This window comes from Phacochoerus africanus, chromosome 2 (genome assembly GCF_016906955.1).
Source record: "Phacochoerus africanus isolate WHEZ1 chromosome 2, ROS_Pafr_v1, whole genome shotgun sequence".
NCBI lineage: Eukaryota > Metazoa > Chordata > Mammalia > Artiodactyla > Suidae > Phacochoerus > Phacochoerus africanus.
This window is the reverse complement of record NC_062545.1, coordinates 21,431,507-21,451,565: the sequence shown is the minus strand read 5'-3', so window position 1 is coordinate 21,451,565 and position 20,059 is coordinate 21,431,507. Positions and strand designations below refer to the sequence as shown.

The 20,059-nt window shown below is 40.4% G+C and overlaps 1 protein-coding gene across 5 annotated transcripts in view; it reads left to right on the top strand.

Annotated features, from left to right (window-relative positions):
• The window catches only part of PHACTR2 (phosphatase and actin regulator 2), a 279,919-nt gene that overhangs the window by 239,635 nt on the left and 20,225 nt on the right, over positions 1 to 20,059 (top strand). For all 5 annotated transcript variants that reach the window (XM_047770043.1, XM_047770039.1, XM_047770038.1 and 2 more), the window contains 3 exons: positions 4,563 to 4,618; positions 9,876 to 9,937; positions 12,698 to 12,835. In XM_047770043.1, the coding sequence (XP_047625999.1) occupies positions 4,563 to 4,618; positions 9,876 to 9,937; positions 12,698 to 12,835 (256 nt within the window). The remainder of the gene's footprint in view (positions 1 to 4,562; positions 4,619 to 9,875; positions 9,938 to 12,697; positions 12,836 to 20,059) is intronic.

The window sequence follows — 20,059 nt, the reverse complement described above, 5'->3', positions numbered from 1 at the left end:
CATGAGATTCTGCCCCAGGGGCTACAGGACTATGGAAATATTAGGGAGCTTCAGCGGCCAGCTCCATCCAAGTCAGGTAACCATAGTCCCCATATCAAAACTTCCCCCTTTTAACTTCAAATAAATGGTTGACTTCACTTCCTGCCCCCAGTCATTGTGGGGTTTCCACTTTGGCCATTAGTGGCATTGAAAGTCTTTGTGACTCACAGTTTTAATAGAATTGAGTGCTGAAGCTCTTCTTTTTATTATTGGTTTAAATATATTTAAGTATTAATTATTTTGCTAACTTCCCTCTCTCTGCATAAAAAATAGGTTGCATAAGGAGGTCACCTTTTTGGTCAGTGGTAGTGAACTCAACTAGTATCCATGAGGACGAGGGTTCAATCCCTGGCCTCACTCAGTGGGATGAGGATCTGCATGAGCTGCACTGTAGGTTGTAGACGAGGCTCGGATCTGGCATTGCTCTGACTGTGGCATAGGCCAGCAGCTACAGCTCCGATTTGACCCCTAGCCTGGGAAGCTCCATATGCCTTGGGTGGGGCTATATAAAGACAAAAAAATAAATAAATAAATATAGGAAAGTTGCATAGGAGTCCCTTTGTGGCACAGTGGGTTAAGGATCTGGCATTGTCTCTGTAGCAGCTTGGGTTCGATCCCTGGCCCAGGAACTTTCATATGCTGCAAGTACAGGTTGCATAAATTGGGAGAAGGGAACAGTCCAGAATACCAGAACAAGATTTGGAGGAGGGAGGAAAGTCCTTTTCTTGATTGGAGGTGGAAGATATTTATGACCGCAGTGTGTACTGCAGGGTTGACATGTAAGAGTTCCAGAGCCGTTGTCTGTTTTACAGGTGGGGCCAAGCCAAGGCTTGTGAGGATTAAATGAGATGGTACACTGAAGGCATGTTAGTGCCTACATCCTAGCAAGCACTTAATAAAATCAAATATTTTTTTATTTAAAATATTACATATCTCCTAAATGAGCAAAACACTTTTAAGAATTAAACCCATTGGGGAATTCCCTTCATGACTCAGCAGAAATGCATCTGACTAGCATCCATGATGATACAGGTTCGATCCCTGGCCTTGCTCAGTGGATTAAGGATCCGGGGTTGCCGTGAGCTCAGCTCAGGTCTCCAGTTGCTGTGGCTGTGGTGTAAGCCAATGGCTACAGCTCCAATTCGACCCCTAGCCTGGGAACCTCCATATGCCGTGGGTGTGGCCCTAAAAAGATTCCCCCCCCCTCCCCGCCCCCAACTGAACCCCATTGTTGGCAACTTTATGAGAAAATGGAACACATAGACATTGCCCTTGTGCAGTATTTCTTTTTTCTTTTTTGGATTTTTGCCTTTTCTAGGGCTGCACCTGCTGCATATGGAGGTTCCCAGGCTAGGGGTCCAATCAGAGCTGTAGTCTCCGGCCTACACCAGAGCCACAGCAATGCAGGATCAGAACCACATCTGTGACCTACACCACAGCTAATGGCAATGCTGGATCCTTAACCCATTGAGCGAGGCCAGAGATCAAACCCGCAACCTCATTGTTCCTAGTCCGATTCGTTAACCACTGAGCCACGATGGGAACTCCCAACCCTTGTTCAGTATTTCTGAAGAACGGCTTAATAGTGTGAGAAAAAATTCTGAAACAATATTTCTTTACATGGTATTTCCATTTGGAAGGTTATACAAGAAAGAAATAATCCAAGGGCGGGGCGGGGGGGGGGGAACCTGTTTTACAAAGATGTTTATTTCAAGGGTATTTATAGCAGCGACAAAGCAAACTAAAAACGCTCAAAAATAGGGGACTGGAGGTCCTGCTGTGGTACAGTGGGTTAAAAATCTGGTATTGCTGCAAGTGTGGCATACTGCGGCTCAGACTTGATCCTCTCCCCAAGAACTTTTAGATGCAATGGAATCAGCCAAAAAAAAAAAAAATAGGCGACTGATGAAAAACATTGTGAGAGGTTGACACAAGTAAATAACCGTAGAGCATTGGTTTTCTAAATCTGCATCAGGATTTCTTGGAAAGGACACTCAGGGAAGTGTGAGTGTGTTTTTAGGATGGGGTAGCAGGGGGCTCCTTCATTGTAGGTCTAACCAGTCAACCAGAGCAGCACTTCTATCTGTTTTATATAAAGTTCCACTCCAACCCGAAAAGTTTGAGAGCCCTTAGAAACACACACATAGGCTGTATCTATAAACATGTTATCAGAATAAGATTTTTGGTTTAGTAAGTATATAATTTTACAGAGTAGTTTCCTATGAACACAGCACCTCTAGTCCCTGTCATTCAAAAAGTCACCCATAGTTCCTACCTTAGGGAACTCTGTGTCTAGTGAGAGAGACAGAATTATATATTGCTTGATGAGGATCATGTGAAAAGCACAAACATTTACGTCAAGAGAACCAGATATGAATCCTGTCTCTACCATTCAGTAGTGTTTTCTCATAGGCAAGAGAATTAACCTCTCATCTTCTTGTCTGTGAAATGGGAACTGGCTGCTACGTTGTCGAATTGTTTTGAGAATTCAAAAGAATGTGAGTTAAGCACATAGCACAATGACTGGGACTTTAAAACGATGAGCTCTTGAGAGCTGTGATCATTAGCTTTATAACCACCTGTGTGATAAGTGCTTTAATAGATGCATCATTTCTGTAGAACCACTGTAGAGGGACAAAGAACCAGGAGCCTTTCACCATTGATAAGATTTCAGGAGGTGAAGAAGGAGGCAAAGACATTCCAGAGAAAGGAAACTCCATAAACCAAAGAAGAATGATGTTTTTAGGGTATGGTTTAGTATAGATATATAGCATAAGATTCAGAAATAGAAGAAAATATAGCTGGCATAGATGTTCACTGGGTTTTTTAGTGGGCTTTTTTATTAAGTCAATTTCAAGATGGCTCTGATGAAGATAAAATGTTAAACATTTTCATGAGCTATTCCAAATATTGATTTTAATTCTTATTTCTCTCACAGCCACAGACATTTAGAATTGATAGTGTCTTGTATTAAGAGTACCTCTCATGTATATTAGTTTAATTTGCACACATTCAATCCACATCCAGAGGAAGTTTTTTTCTGAGATAAACAGCAAATTAATAATGTAAACAAGACCAAGAACAAAGTTATAAGGACATTGAGTACTTTTGTACAAACAGTTACGTGCTAATCCCCCATGAGGCTGGCTTTTCTTGAAGGTAGATGAGGAGGGCCTAAGTATCTCAAGATAACTTTATATACGTTGTAAATTTATCTGAGGTCCCCAAAGCAGTATTTCCCTGACAGCACTGGGCAATGTAGATCAATCATCTCCTGAATGGTATGAGCTCTTGAATAACAGCCTATTTTTAGACTCTCTGGATCTGTATATTAATTACGGTATTGGTTAAGCTGCTCTGAGACCAGAAAGTGCAGTGGTCCAAACAAGACACTTCCACGTGGTTCTTTCTTCTTCACATCCAGTCCAGAGGCAGGTGGGCTGTCCAGGGTGGGAAGGGAACACACCTCCTGGCAGTCAGACAGGCGCCCAGGTTCCTCCCATCTTATTGCTCTCCTGTCTCCATAGATACCCTCATCTGCATGATCTGAGCTGGCTCACATGCCATGTTTAAGTTCTAGCCTGTGGAAGAGGAAAGAGAGAGAAGGAAATATACACCCAGTCATTTAAAGTGTTGAAAAGCAGACATTACAAACATCGCTTCTGTTCATATCCCGTTGCAAGAACTCCATCACATGGCCACACTTTCCTGCTAGGGAGACAGAAATGTGTAGCTGGATGTTCAGCTAAAACTCAGGGGTTCTGTTTTATTTTTATTTTTTATTTTTCTTTTTTATCTTTCTTTTTAGGGCCGCACCCGCAGCATATGGAGGTTCCCAGGCTAGGGGTCCAGTCTGAGCTGTAGCTGCCAGCCTACTGCACAGCCACAGCAGTGTCAGATCTGAGCCTTGTCTGCAACCTGCACCACAGCTCACGGCAATGCCAGATCCTCAACCCACTGAGTGAGGCCAGGGGTGCTAGTCGAGTTCATTAACCGCTGTACCCCAATGGGAACTCCATGGGGTTCTGTTTTATAAGGAAGAAGGGAAGATGGGTAGTGGGGGGTAGTTAGCATTCAACCACAATCTCTAGTCTCCAAACTAATGGAAAAAATGCTTTATTTTGTAGGCTTAAAATGGGTTTTTTAAAAAATAACCCCGCCCAAAATGATCTTTACCAAAAATTTAGGTAATGTGGAAACACCATATGTTATAATATTAAGTGAAAAGGATAAATGTAAAATTATTTTGTATGGTAGAATATCAAGAAAAGAACTAAAGTATACATAGAAAAACAGAAGCAAATATTTCAAAGTGTTAATAGTTATTATAGATGAGTGATTTAATGTTATAATAATTTCTGTATTTTTCTAGAAGGAAAAAATTTAATGAGGTCCTTGATCAGGGGAAAAAAAAAGGATATTTGTTTCTCAAAACATGAAAAAAAAATTACAGGTTTGTTTGCTGTTCTATTTTGCATTTCGCCGTGTTTTTAACCTGCAGTGTATCTGTTTTGTCGTCGTAGGAGACTTAGCCAGAGGCCCACAACTGAAGAATTAGAACAAAGAAATATCCTGAAGCGTGAGTATATACTACACAGTGACTTCCTCATGTAGCCATGAACAAGCTCCCTCTAGAGACGGTCCATTTATCAGCAGGGAACTTTCATATATTTATTCACAAATGATTGAAATACCCCATTTATGTCACATTTTTCTATCATTGTTTATATCATTAAAAAATAATTTTCTTAAAGTTTGTATTTCATTTTATGGCTTTGAGCCTGATATCCCCCAGATCAGAGCCATGGTTGTGACAACTGTTTTTAAGAAAGATGAAATATATTCCATGTCTTCTTTCACCCAAATATTAAATAGGAGAAAATGCTTTAGTCTGCTTGCAAGTAAATGTCAAAGAAAAGGCCAAAGGAATCCACAAGGAAATAAATCAAAACATGCCTATATTATTATTAATAATACAGTTTGTTGCCAGATCTAACAAATGACTCCATTTAAAACAGGGTTATGGTAAAGGAACTTTTCAATCCATTTCATTTTCCTTTGTTAGGATAACTCTGTTTCCTGCTTGAGTTATTTATAATTTCTCAGCACTTCAAGGAATTCTCCGCTTATTTTCCCACTTCGTGTTCCCATTCTCTTCCCCCCTCTGTTTTCATTGACTTTGCTCTTTACTCATCAGTCCAGTAGTATTTGTCTTATTGGAGCTCATATGTTGAAGCCGTAAAACGAACAGAAGTGGTTTGTTGCCTGTGCTCTAGTAGATCGAGGTGGTTACTAACCACACTGACTTAAGTAATGGATATTTTTAAGTTGAGCCCTAGCTGTAGTTTTATATATTATTAACCCAGTTTCCAAAGAGTTTTTTATTGTATGAAATATCAAAGAGCAAGGATGGGCGGAACTCAAGAGAGTACTATAAGAGTAGTGAGCCACTGGTGTGTGGGAAATCTTTTTCAACCAGGCTTTTAGAGTCAAGCTGGCCTGTCTGGATGATCCTCGTTCTCCAAATGAGTTGTTTTCTTTCCTGAGTGAAAGATTTTAATAGCATGTTTATACTACAGTTGTATTACTAAGACAACTAGCCAAATGAAAACTGAACAGTGGGAGGAAAACTGCCAGTCTATGGGGTTCTTTCCTTGAAAGGTCCTTTCTTGCTTTTTTTTTTTTTTTTTTTTTAATATGTAGAAGTTCCTGGGCCAAGGATCCAACCCACACCACAGCTGTAACCAGAGCCACAGCAATGGCAATGCCAGATCCTTAACCCACTGAGCCACCAGGAAACTCCTTTTCTAGCTGTTTGTGAGCATAATTGGAGTGGAACCCAAAGAAGAAAGGCTTACATGACCATCAGTGTGTAGAAGAGCTAGTTTGGAGATGGGAAAAAGTCATGACTAGATAAGAAAAAGAAAATTCGTTTAGCTTTCTGAGGAAGAATCTAATTTTGGCAACAAAACCAAACCAAAAAGGCTCATGGCTTTTGATAGTAGGTTCTAGAAAGTATTTGTTGAATTAAATTGGAGGTAAGCTCAGACGCATCCCATAAGCTCCTAAAATTCGGAGAGTGTGTTTTACTGGCTGCCTGATGTAACACCAAGGAAAAAAACAAGAGCGAATTCTGGGTAATTCTTTCCTGCTCCTGCGAGACAAATAGTGCCAAACCACATTAGTCTTTGGTTATTTGAGGAACTGTTTCATAGATCTAGAAATTTATCACACATTGATCTTAAGTGCTGTGTTGGCTTTTATACTCCATTTTCCTGGAGGTTCGGAGAAGAGTGAAACGCCAAAGTCAACTTCAAATTTGACTCCATCCCTTTTTTTTTACTTCCTTCTTAGTTTGTCTAAGTGTGCTTATTCTGGAAACAAAAGGCACATTTCCAGTCTGGAGAGGCTGATAACTGGTTTCTGCTCTCCTGACGTGATATTGTAGGGCCAAGGGAAGCAGAAAAGAGAACTGGTGGAGGTCACCTGAACATTCCACTGGGAGTCCCTGGGAACCGAATGGTCATAGCTCCCCACACTTTATTCGGCCCTGTTTGCCTCCGGGTTCTTCCACATAAATTACTCCATTTGTTTTTTTCTCCAGCTTTTGTCCAAAAGCGATGATTATATATTGGAAGTAAAGTCTGTGTATGACATGATGTGGTTTTGAAGGACACTGATTTTTACTAGGTCTTCTTGACAAGTTAGGAAGCTAATTTACAGCATAAAACATTTAGCACTTCTCAAATCCAAACCCATCACTAGTTTTAATAAACATGAATCATATGGCACTCAATTTTAATAGCTTTAATTAGAGACCGACCACAGGACAGATTTTATTTCTTAGTGTCATTCCTAGTATCACACCTTACTTGATATCTTTTCTAGTTTAATGCATCTAGGGTTTTTAAAAGACATACATATTAAGTTCGATTCTTTTATTTTTTAATAATTCAATGGATTTTATTAAATTTATAACTGAACAACTGTCATCACAATCTAATTTTAGAGCGTTTCCATCCCAGACCCCCCAGTCCACCCCTCCACCCACCTGTCCCCTTTGGTAACCATAAGTTTTTCAAAGTCTGTGAGTCTGTATTTGCAGGACAGAAACAAATTCACGGACTAAGTTAGATTTTAGAACTAGTTTCCTTTTTTTTTTTGTCTTTTTGTCTTTTCTAGGGCCGCTCCCGTGGCATATGGAGGTTCCCAGGCTGGGGGTCGAATCGGAGCTGTAGCCGCCAGCCTACGCCAGAGCCACAGCAACTCGGGATTCAAGCTGAGTCTGCAACCTCCACCACAGCTCACGGCAACGCCGGATCCTTAACCCACTGAGCAAGTCCAGGGATCGAACCTGCCACCTCATGGTTCCTAGTCGGATTCGTTAACCACTGAGCCACAGCAGGAACTCCTAGATGTATTTCAAAGTAAGTTTGTAAATGTATTTTTGTTTGATAAAAACCATCATGTAGAAACATAAAATAGCAAAAAAGTGAAATGAACCCACAAAATAGTTTGCCCTTTTTTGACCCATTCTATCTGAATTGGTGACTGAAGAACATCATACTCCAGTTACTGGTAGTTCTGTGCTTTTCCTTCTTCTCCTTTAAGCTCATCCTTAAGATGCTCTGGACAACGCTAGGCAAGCAAGTTTCCTGTAGTGCCCACTACTGTTAAACTACATGTATTGTTTGTGTGTTTATGGCAAAGGCTTCCTGTGGCTGCTCTGAAATATTCACCCCTCTCTGCTCTGAGTTACTGAGGACGAGATTGGTCAGTGAGCCAGTCACTTCCTTCATGAATTTCCCTCCAGTCTGTTTAAAGTGACCAGACGTGTTTACATCCTACTTTATAATTAGCTCACTAATCAATTTTTTTCAAGTTCCAAAAACTCAGTGAATTTTTTTTAAATGAAGGTTAAGGTTTAACCTTAACCCATAGTAAAAAACGACTGTTTAATAAAGATTCAGAGGAACAATCATGTTGGCTTTCCTTCACGTCTCATCCTCTTCCTCCAACTTCTTTAGAAGCATGATTTCAAATATGGAAAATGTAAGGAAGTCAGTTCCTGATGTTTATTTAACTACCTACAATTGGCCCTTCTTTTTATAAATGTCATTGGCTGATACTGAGATGTACAATATGCTTAATAGGGCAAAATTATCTAATATTCAAAGAAATGAGCTTGTGTGTCTTTCTTGGAAAATGGAGCATTTGTTAGCTTTCAATCATATTATATATCCAGTATTTTGTCCTTGAAAAGTACCTTTAAAAATGTAGCCTCACCATTGTATGGGAAGAATTGACTGAAATGTTTTAAGGACTATATTTTGTTGTTGTTAATATCATCAAAGGCCTGACCTTGCAAAGCCCTTGTTTGAATCACATGAGCCACAGGTTTGGTGTTTGTCTTTTATGTATAATTTATAATCCACATGCCTTATCCAACTCATATGAAGTAATTATTTGATGTACTTTAAAGATATCAAAGGATATATGTTTTGTGAAGCAATTAGAAAAACGACAGTCTTTTCATAGGAAGAGATCTGAATTATAATCACATTTTATTTGGCACTCATAGACACTTAATGAAAGCATACTAACTAGTTGTTTCTTGTCTTGCAGGGTAATTTCAGTTTATGCTCACTCTTTGTCTAAATAACCAGACTGATCATCCTCTTTCTTATGAATTGAAATTAGTAGTTCAGAAGAATGTCGAAACTTTCCCCTGTCCAGACAAGGATAAGGAAAATTAAAAGAGAATTTAACATGTTCAGCTAGCAAAGAGAGAAGTTGCAGATATTGAATTACCGATATTATAGTCACAATAAAAAAATCTTAGGAATGAGAAGTCTAGTTGAATTTTTAAAATAAATTTATCTATTATAGAGGAGACTTTTCTTTTCCAACCTTTAGGTTGAGCCTTTATGCAATGTTATTTTCCTTCTGTAGACTTCATAACAGCACTTTGTAAAAGATCATCTTTCATAAGCACTGGTATCCAAGAATCTATGCTCACTTACCAAACAAATAGTGAGCTAGAGGAAGCAACAGAGGGAAGTTCATCAAATAAGCAACCCTTAAATCTTAAGCGATATTTATTTATTTTACAATTCTGGACATTTTTCTCTTAATCCCATCTGTTGGACAGCATTCATTTGAGTTGGCCATTAAATTGTACTACTTGGTAAAGCACTAGAGAAAGAGAAGACTTTGGAAAGTTAGAGTCAGAAGAAAATAAATCATCTCCATCAAGCATACACCATAACCCCATTCAGAACATTCTGGTTTGAAAGCACAGTCCAAAGAAATGATTACATTCTGCTTCTATGGAAACCAAAGCAGACAAATCCAGTATTTTGCTTGGATTTGAATGGGAATCGGCAACTCAGGACATGCATCAGATGGTTCTAATTTGCTCTTTTGATGTGATTCAGATTTTCACATGAAGGCCAGATCCAGTAGTAAATTTTTATCTGAATTCTGATAAATTGTGCTTGTAACCCTTTGGGATGATCAGCAAGAAAGGCTTTCACCAGAGTATGGGCACTCTTGTGGGCTTTTTTCGGAACAGAACAAGAAGTCAGGACGCAAAAAAGGTTTATAATTAGTAAATAAACCAATCCTATAAGGAAAAAATATATCTGTAAATTAATGATTGATTTTTCTGCAGAATCTTTTGAAAACTTTTAAAAGATGTTAGTGGAGTATTTGATGAGTATCTGTGAAGTCAAATAATTGTTGCCCAACCTACTTTTTTGATTATATAATCATTTATAGTAACTAAGTTTTTGTGCCTTTCCTCCCCCCACCACTGCCACCCCATTAATAAACAGAAAAGAATGAAGAAGAAGAGCAAGAAGCAAAAATGGAACTTAAACGCAGACTCAGCCGAAAGGTGATGGAATTATGACTGTTAATGAGCATGTGTATTTTGAGATATACTTTATTTTTTTAAATGCAGATCAACTCTCTACATGTAAATCTGATACTTAGGAATAATTATTCCCATTAGACTACTAATTTATCATTGACATTAAAGTCAAAGTAATGCTTACAATATGGATTATGTTTATATTTATAATTGCATAACATGCTGATTTTGAAAAGTTGACCATCAAAAGTTTTAAATCGCATTTTCTGATCATGAAAATGACATATAACCTGTGTGAAAAAAATTTAATGCCAAAAAAGACTAGAAAATCACGCAAACATCTCCCATTCAGAGAAAACCATTTTTGAAATGCTCACATTTTCCGTGTGGTCTTGGAAACACTGAATAAATATTTTTTTTTTTTACTACTGAAGATGCTGAGCTGGGTAAGTAACATCCAGCTTGCCTACATCCAGTGCTCAAAAACGACTTAACCTCCCAAACTCAAACAGTTGTTTTTACCATTTATGAAAATGTAAATCTGATACCAGAGCCATCACTGTTTTCTATAAGTGTTAAAATAATCATAGTCTTAGAGAAAATTAACCCCTCTCAGAGTTTATACTTAATTATAAACACCTCGTATGGTACAGTAGTTCTTCAGACATACATTTCACACCTGGATTAAAGCAGGATGAGTAAAATATGACATTTGCAGCGAAATGGGTGACTCGAACTACCTTTATCTGGGCCGGCGGGGGAGTTAACAGCAAAAGGATTCTAAGGCGGGTAGAAGAAGCACTCTGTTCCCATGGAGAGGTTGGAGACTGTATTTTGAGAAGTTTTGGGTTTGATTTTTTAGGGGAAAAGATCCTTCATTCATCTCATGTTTCCTCAAAGATCCTAAAAGTCAGACAATAATCAAGCCAAAAAAGACCCTGTCAATCGACCATCTAGATATGACTCTTTAGCAATTCAGTGGCCGTTAAGTTACAACTACAGATGAGCCGTGAGCGAGCCCTCCTCCTTGCTCCAGCACATGCAGTCTCTTAATCCAGCCGGGCACTTCATGGAGGCACAAGAGCTGCCCTACTCCGCACTTGGCTCCACTGCACAGAGCTCCCTGCCCTAGGCACAGAGTATCCCAAAGTGCTAAAGCCACCCTGCAATTGGCATGGCACAGAAGGGCCAGACTGGATGGAGAATTTCTGACCCTTGTGGCCGTTGGTCACTTACCTTTTGGGAAGTCCCCAAAGGCAGGGGTTTCTATGCCTCCTGAACCCTACCTGCCCTGGAAAGGCAGTAAGAAGCTAGCAGTATAGATAGGTCAGGAACTGAGGGTACAACAGAACCACTTAGATTATTCCTTCCTTTTCCATCACCTGCCAGGGCTTTAAGAAGCTAGAAGGAGCCACAACTGCCATATCCCAGGTTAAGTGGGCTCAGGGTGTAGACCCAGGCCTTCTAAGAATCCTCTAATGCCTTGAGTATGAGCATTGACAGTTCACTCTCTGGTTTTACTCAGGAGGAAACAGAGGAAAGGGAATATTTCAGACCACAAAAATGTCCAAAAACATTTTCTGTGAGAGTGTTTAATTTTTCCAAAAATTGAGCCCATACAAATAAGGAGCACTTCCAAGAGGACTTAGACCATGGATAGTCTGGCTGTATACAGAGTGTGTGTGAGAGTGTGAGTGAGTGTGTTTGCGTGTGTGTGTGTGTGTGTGTATGCGCATATATATATATATATATATATATATAGAGAGAGAGAGAGAGAGAGAGAGAGAGAGAGAGAGAGAAGATACTGAAAATGGACCCAGAGTGGGTAAAAGGGAGGCCTGAGGCCACCTCTCCCACAATGCTATGACATCTCCCAACTAAGAAAGGCCGCAAAGGCATGAACCTCAGTGTGATGCTTGTCAACCAGGGGCCAAGTTTCTTTAGTCGCTCAGAACCATTTCTGTCTTATTCTTGGACTTAAGAAGGGACCAAGAGAGGAAAGCAAATACACGCAGGGTGGGGTAGATTAAATATAACTATAAATTTGAAATTGACAAAAAAGACCACAGGGGGAATTCAGGTTATTAGAAACATCTTAAAAGTTGTAGCTGGTTTGAAGCAGCTGTGACCTCACTGAAGTGCACTCTTCAGCAAGTCTCTCCTCCTCATTCCTGCACATTAGCTTCTCTGGCCAAGGGTAAATGTCACCTTGGCCTGGGTCCTTAGACTCTTAGGGAAGACTGCTGTAGGCAAACCCTTCACTGGGCCATTTCTTTGCTGTAACTTTGTGCATTTCTGAATATACAAGTTTAATACAGTAGAACAGAGATTTTTTATTCTTATTTCTATAAGTTGTAGGGCTTTTGTCTTGATAAATTCGTCTTCAAACCAGCCATCCTCTATCTGGATTACTGTTGTGTCTGTGCTGCTTCCTATTCCCCATGTCAGAGTTGACAGGTGCCTTTAGCACAGCGCCAGGCAAGGTGGGGAAAATAGCATAATGCTGATGGTTGCCAAAGACTCTGACCTATCTAACAACGATGATTTTTATAGTCTCAAAATTAGGGCAGACCGCTTTCTAGTTCTCATTAGAAACTCCCAAGATGCTGCTGCTGCCTTTTTAATACGTATATATGTGTGTGTGTGTGTGTGTGTGTGTGTGTGTATATATACACAAAAGTGACCTTATTTAACCATAACTTTGAAGTTCTCTACAGAACATGTGCCACCATGAGGCCGTATGTGGGTTACTGAACTCATCCTTTTTTCTCCATCTTCCTGCAGCTCAGCCTGAGACCCACAGTGGCAGAGCTACAAGCTCGAAGGATCCTGCGGTTTAATGAGTATGTAGAAGTCACCGATTCGCCAGACTATGATCGCCGAGCAGACAAGCCTTGGGCCAGGTTAACACCTGCAGACAAGGCAAGAACCTCAGTGGCTTGTGCCATGATTTTTTTTATTTATGACTTTATTGCTTTTCTAAAAGCTCCAATACCTACTATGCCCCTAGTTAGTCATCTTGGGGGACTAGGTATTACCAAATATCCCAATAATTTTGTGCCTTTGATTATTTAAGGCACTTAAGTGGCATATTTAATAGTATCAGTGTAGTTCTTTCAACTAAGTTTCAGACAAAACTGATTCTTGGTTACCATGTAATCTGCCTGCATTCAAACCTGGACTGGAAGTGGGGGTGCTTTCCCACACCCATTATTTATCTTTACTCTTAGAAAATATAACTTGTATGCAAGTTATCCTTTTTAAAGGGATATGTTAACAGTGGAAAAGATACTGATCTATATCAAGCCTGGCACAGTTTTTCTATAAACAGCCAGAGGGTGAATATTTTAGGCTTCGTGAATCATCCAGGCCTTGTTGCAATAGCTCAGCTCTGCCTTTGTAGTATGAGAGCAGTTATAAACAATATGTAAGTGAATGAATGTATATGTGGTCCAATAAAACTTTATAAAAACAGATTGTGGCCACAACCCTTAATTTATATCACAGTTCAGAATAACTGAAATATGTAGAGGATTCCATCATAAAGAAAGACTAATTATTTTATGAGTCTTATGGTCACTTAAAGAATTTTTCCAACCATTTGTTTGTTTTTAAATTCTTCACTTTGCAACATTCCCAATATCCCAAATAATGGTTCCTAATTTTGGTCTCTAAGCAAAATTTGGTATTGCATAAACTCATACCACACCCAGTCTTCATACTTAAACAGGGTATTTGGTCACACCCTGCACTGATGCCCTTTTAACAGGAGGTTTCATTCTGTAAAACACCTGCTATGTGTCGGGCTCATATTGGAAATACAGATTCAGTAATTATTAGCTCATAAGAAGAAATGAAAACTAGCAAGGAGTACAGTCACAAAGGAAGAATGTTCAGAATGAGAAGAGAAGGTGAGGAGGCTGGGAATACACCCGAGAGACCCGACACTTATGAAGAGACATTAGAAAAACACTGAAAAGAAACTGTGAGATGGGAGTTCCCATCGTGGCACAGCGGAAACAAATCCGAATGGGAACGATGATGTTTTCGGGTTCAATTCCTGGCCTCGATCAGTGAGTTAAGGATCCGGCATTGCCATGAGCGGTGGTGTAGGTCGCAGATGTGGCTCAGATCTGGCGTTGCTATGGCTATGGCTCCGATTCGACCCCTAGCCTGGGAACCTCCCTATGCCGTGGGAGAAAAAAAAAAAAACTGTGAAATGGGGGAAAGAGAAGATGTAGCCCAGTAACCTAGGGAGGGAGTCCTGTGGTTCATAGTGGAGCAAGAGCAAGAGGGGGCATTTTAGTAGATTAACGGGGGAAGCCTGACTGTGGAGGGGACAGTGAGAATAAAACACAACCTTAAGAGGCTCGCTGTGAAGAAGAGATACAATAAGATTGCCCCTTGAGGGAGAGTGGTTGTGGAGGCCACGGTCTCAGGTGAGTAGGTTTGGAAAATAAGAATATCAAGGGAGTGATTTTTTTTTTTTTTCTGATCTGTGGGAAATACATGAGCAATCTTTTATGCCATGAGGAAGGAGCCAAAAAAGTGGGAAAGGTTGAGTATATACAAGAAAAAGTCAGTGAGTGATAGAGTATAATCAGTGGAGCAGCAGGTCAAGGCGTGTGCAGAAAAGGTGAAGAGGAAAGCTTTGAGGATGGAGAGAGAGCACAGGCTGAGGACTGTGCCCTGAAAAGGAGACTTCCCAGAGGTGGGTGGACTCATGCAGATGGAGGGTGGCCGTGTGGGCATGAAAGGAAATTGTGATACTCAGGTCCTCTGTCAGGCTCACCATCAATTCCTGAAAGAACTGTCAAGTTTATGGGTTACCAAGACCTGGCTGTAAATGACTGTGATTTCTTGCCCTCACATCTCCAGCTCCCTGCATTGAGTGCAGGCCCGGTCCATTCCCTAGGAGGACCTAGGGGTACCTGACCTTGAGGGCCTTGTGCCCGAGGACATAGGCATGGACACAGATGTGACAGAGGGTATGGAGTCCTGTGGGGGTGCGTGAGGGTGGAGGAGGGAGGAGTTTGAGACAAGCCCTTCCAGCCTTCAGCTGAGGCCTGAAGGCATCTCTTTAAGCACAGTGGGGGGTGTGAGAGGCCCCCTACTGCCCATCCTCCCATTGAGGTCTCCTGCAACTTGGCATGGACTGTGACAAACACATTCCTGGAGTTCCCGTTGTGGCTCAGTGGTTAACGAATCCAACGAGGAACCATGAGGTTTTGGGTTCGATCCCAGGCCTCACTCAGTGTGTTAAGGATCTGGCGTTGCTGTGGCTGTAGTATAGGCCAGCAGCTACAGCTGTGATTCACCCCCTAGCCTGGGAACCTCCACATGCCACAGGTGTGGCTCTAAGAGACAAAAGCCAAAAAAAAAAAAAAAGAAAGAAAAGAAAAGAGAAACACATTCCCTCCCCGAGGTGGTATGGAACGCAGCTAAGACAGTTGAGTCTGTCTTATCCTAATCCCCACCCTCTTGCAGCAGCCCTCTGCTCTGCTCTGTTCTACCTCATACTTTATTTCCAGTGGTTTCCACGGCTTTATCTGCATTCCTTCCTGTACTCTTTCCTCACCATTCAGCAGCCATAGTCTTTCCTTATGGCCCCATGTGGTGTCTTTCACTGACGTAAGGAAATACAGAGCTTTAGGTCAGATGCAGTCTCTGGCGAGCATTAACAGAGGATAACATGACCTTCTCAGCCCCGACAATGTGGGGTCTTCTATGATGCATTCTTCCGGCAGTTTTTCTTTTTTCTTCCCAATTTTTTATTATTTCTTTTCTTTATGGCCATACTTGTGGCATATGGAAGTTCCCAGGCCAGGGGTCGAATGGGACTTGCAGCTGCAGGCCTACACCACAGCTTCCAGCAACACTGATCCTTGACCCACTGAGCGAGGCTAAGGACTGAACCCACATCCTCATGTGCATTGTGTTAGGTTCTTAACCCACTGAGCCACAATGGGAACTCCCTCTTTTATTTTTTTTCAGTTGTGAATTAGATCACATACAGTGAAGAATATACATTTAAATAATAAAAAGAAGACACTCGTTTTATTAACCCAGACCTCCCAGGTTAAGAACTTGAATACAGTATTACTTTTTTGCAGATTTACTAGCACAGTATTACCTGTACCGGCCCCTATGTGCTCCTCCTCAATTGCATCCCCCTTCCTTAAGGACTAACCTCCACCCTGATTTTTGGGTTAATTGTTTCTTTCTTTCTTTCTTTTTTTTTTTTTTTTTTTTTTTTTTTTAGTAGTTTAGCCACCTTCATATATAACCCTCAACAATAACCTATTTGTCTCTTGGTTTTGCTGGTTTGGGGTTTGTACATGATTGGAATCATACAATGTTCTTCTGACTGTTGTATCGTTCAGTCAACACCAAGCAATCGGGGTTCATACACTTGGGGATAGTTCATTCTTTTTCATGGAAATGTAGTATTTTCCTGTGTGCATAAGTTGCCAGGTAATTACTTACTCAATTGTTAATGATTATTTGGTTAGTTTCCAGATTTTAGGTTTACAGGCTGTGTGATATGAAGATTTTTGTACCATATTCAGGATCACCCATCCAAGACTTTTTCTAGCATGTATTCCTTGTGATGGGATTGCTGGGTCCTGAGTTGTATGTTCAGATATTCTAGGCAAAGCCTACAATTCTCCAAAATGATTGGTCCAATTTGCCCTCCCACCAGCAGAGGCTAAAACATCCCATGGTCACACATCCTTGCCAGTATTTGATGGTCAGCCTTTTTTTGTTTTCATTTTTATTTTACTTGACAAAAGCACATCTCATTGTGCTCTTACCTTGCCTCTCACTAAGTGTTATTGAGATTGATTATATTTTCATACCTGATGGGCATTTGGATTCCACTCTCATGCAGTGCCTATCTTTTGCCTTTTTTTTTTCCAGGTCATTGGTTCCTTGTTGATTCATAGGAGTTCTTCATATATTTCAGTTGTATATATTGGAAATAAATACATCTTCTCCCAGATTATGACATTTCATTCTCTCTATGGCATCTTTTGATGAAAAGAGATTCTTAAATTAATACATTCAATTTATCTATCTTTTACTTTAGGGTTTGTGATTTTATTTCTTTGAAACAAACTCTTCCCATACCAGAATTATAAATGTTTTCTAAAACATTTATGGTTTTGCTTTTCACATTTAAGTTCTTTTTTTTTTTTTTTGTCTTTTTAGGGCCACACCCACAGAATATGGAGGTTCCCAGGCTAGGGGTTGAATCGGAGCTATAGCCACCGGCCTACGCCACAGCCACAGCAACACGAGATCCAAGCTGAGATGGCAACCTATACCACAGCTCACGGCAATGCTGGATCCTTAACCCACTGAGCGAGGCCAGCGATCGAACCCACAAACCTCATGGTTCCTAGTTGAATTCGTTTCCACTGTGCCATGATGGGAATTCCACATTTAAGTTCTTAATTTACCTAAAATTGATATTTTTAGAAGGTATAAGATATACCTTTAGCTTTTTTTTTTTTTTTGGTAGTCCCCAAGCCAGTGGCTGCAGCCTGAGCTGCTGCAGTGACACCAGGTCCTTAACCCATTGCACCACAAGGGGACTCCTACCTTTAGCTTTGTTGATCATCACTAGTATGTTTGTTTTCTGTGTCGCTATTTGTTCTTTTATCTTCTCTCACCCATTCTGAGGGGCTTTATTTGGATGTTCTAAAGATTGACTCCATAAGTTCCCGTCGTGGCACAGTGGTTAACGAATCTGACTAGGAACCATGAGGTTGCAGGTTCGATCCCTGGCCTCTCTCAGTGGGTTAACGATCCGGCGTTGCCGTGAGCTGTGGTGTAGGTTGCAGACGCGGCTCCAATCCCTCATTGCTGTGGCTCTGGCGTAGGCCGGCGGCTACAGCTCGGATTAGACCCCTAGCCTGGGAACCTCCATATGCCACGGGAGTGGCCCTAGAAAAAGGCAAAAAGGAAAAAAAAAAGATTGACTCCATAAATCATTAATTTCATTCTTTATTACTTTCTAAAATAAGCACTGAAGGCTTTTTATAAAAGCAATCCTGTGTGTCAGTGGTTCTCAACCTTGGCTGCGGGCAGCAGTCATAGGGGAAACTTAAGAATGCTGATACCTAGGTCTTGATTTAATTGGACTGGGGTGTGACCTTATGTATAGGAGTTTTTAAAATATGTGGTCAGTAATTATAAATGGCTCATATATTCTTGAAAACTGCATGCTTTCTACAATTTGTGCATATGGTGCTCTAAGTATGTCTGAAAGTTCAAGTTTGCTAGTCTCATTCAGATTTCTGTATCCTTACTGAGCAAGGCCAGGGATCAAACCTGTAACCTCATGGTTCCTAGTTGGGTTCATTTCCTCTGCGCTATGACGGGTACTCTGATAATAATGTATTTTTTCAATAAATGAATTGATATAAAAACCTATAATTTACCTTTCATATCAAAAAAGACTTTGGGAGTTTTCTGGTGGCCTAGTGGTTAAGGCTTCAGCATTGTCACATCAGTGGCTTAGAAACTAGTGAAAGTAAATATTTCGACCTCTGCTTTCTCCCTTTTCTTAGCCCCACTAAGGTACGACTTTGCATTTTTTTAAAAAAATATATTATTATTATTTTGGCTTTTTATCACTGCACCTGCAGCATGTGGAAGTTCCCAAGCTAGGGGTCAAATCAGCTGAAGCTGCTGGCGTACACCACAGCCACAGCAATGCAGGATCCAAGCCACATCTGCGACCTACACAACAGCTCACAGCAAACACCGGGTCCTTAACCCACTGAGCGAGGTCAGAGATCCAACCTGCATCCTCATGGATCTTACTTGGGTTTGTTACCACTGAACCACAACAGGAGCGCCTAAAATTTTTTTGGAACTTGGGGTATAAAGAAAAGAGATCAGTAACCAATCAGTCAATAACCAATCAATGTCCATTCTGTGAAAACACTGCGTTGGGTGCTCTGGGAAATCTCATAGATCTCAAAGTCTTGTTAAGCTGCCCAAAATGGGAAAGAGAAATGTTGGGGGAAATGCCTTATTTATTGTGAACTTTATTGAGCTTAAGTCACCTTTAACATAAAATTTTCAATTTTAGAATATATAAGCTTGCATAGAGCACCGAAAGCAAATACACATATAGCAAAATATAGATGGCCTATATTGATATCTGTGCTGAAGTAGATGAGCCCAAAGGTGACAGGTAGAGCCAAAGAAAACCATCAACTTGGCTTGAAGACCAAGGTCACACAGCAGTTGCCAGTTCCCTGGGGTAGGCTGTGGTAACTCTATGTAGAAAGAGTTGCAGGCTTTGGAGCTGAGCAGTTATGGGTTTGATTCTTTCTTGGCCACTTAGTAGGTATTTGACCTTGGCCAAGTCATTTAACTTGGATTTCCTCCCTAGTAAAGCAGAGCTAATGATATCTATCTTGAGAATTCAGTAGATTATCGATAGAGTTCCAGCTCATCCATAAATGGTAGCTCTTAGCAGTATTACATTCATGGTCAAGCTTGATAATCTAAGCTTTGTTCCCCATTGTTGACATTTTCATTACTCATTAAAATCTCAGTTTATCCTGCTCTATACCATAGGGAACTATATCTAGTCACTTATGATGGAACAGCATGGAGGATAATGTGAGAAAAAGAGTGTATATGTATGTGTGACTGAGTCACCTTGCTGTACAGTAGAAATTGGCAGAACACTGTAAACCAACTATAATGGGGAAAAAATGATTTAAAAACTAAAAAAACCAAGTTGAAGAAAAAATCTCAGTTTACCTTCTAGTCCAAGTTTATCTAATGAAAGAGAATCTGAAATTTTCCAGAGGATGCATGGATTTGTTCAACAAATTACTGAGTTATCATTTATTAAAACCCTTACAGTATATTAAATATTGTCCTAGGTACTGGGGACATAAGGCTGAATATAGAACACACTACCCTTCCAGGAATACACTGCCTAAACAGGTCCTGGGAAAGACTGTGATATTAATTTCATACGGAGATATTCTGTGGTTGTTCATGATAGCCTGGGCAGCAGAGGAGAGTACAATTTACCTACCAATGGCATTGAGCTGGATGAGTAGTTAAGAAATCCCCCCCCCCATGTTCCATATCAGATTTTTATCAAGAAATAAG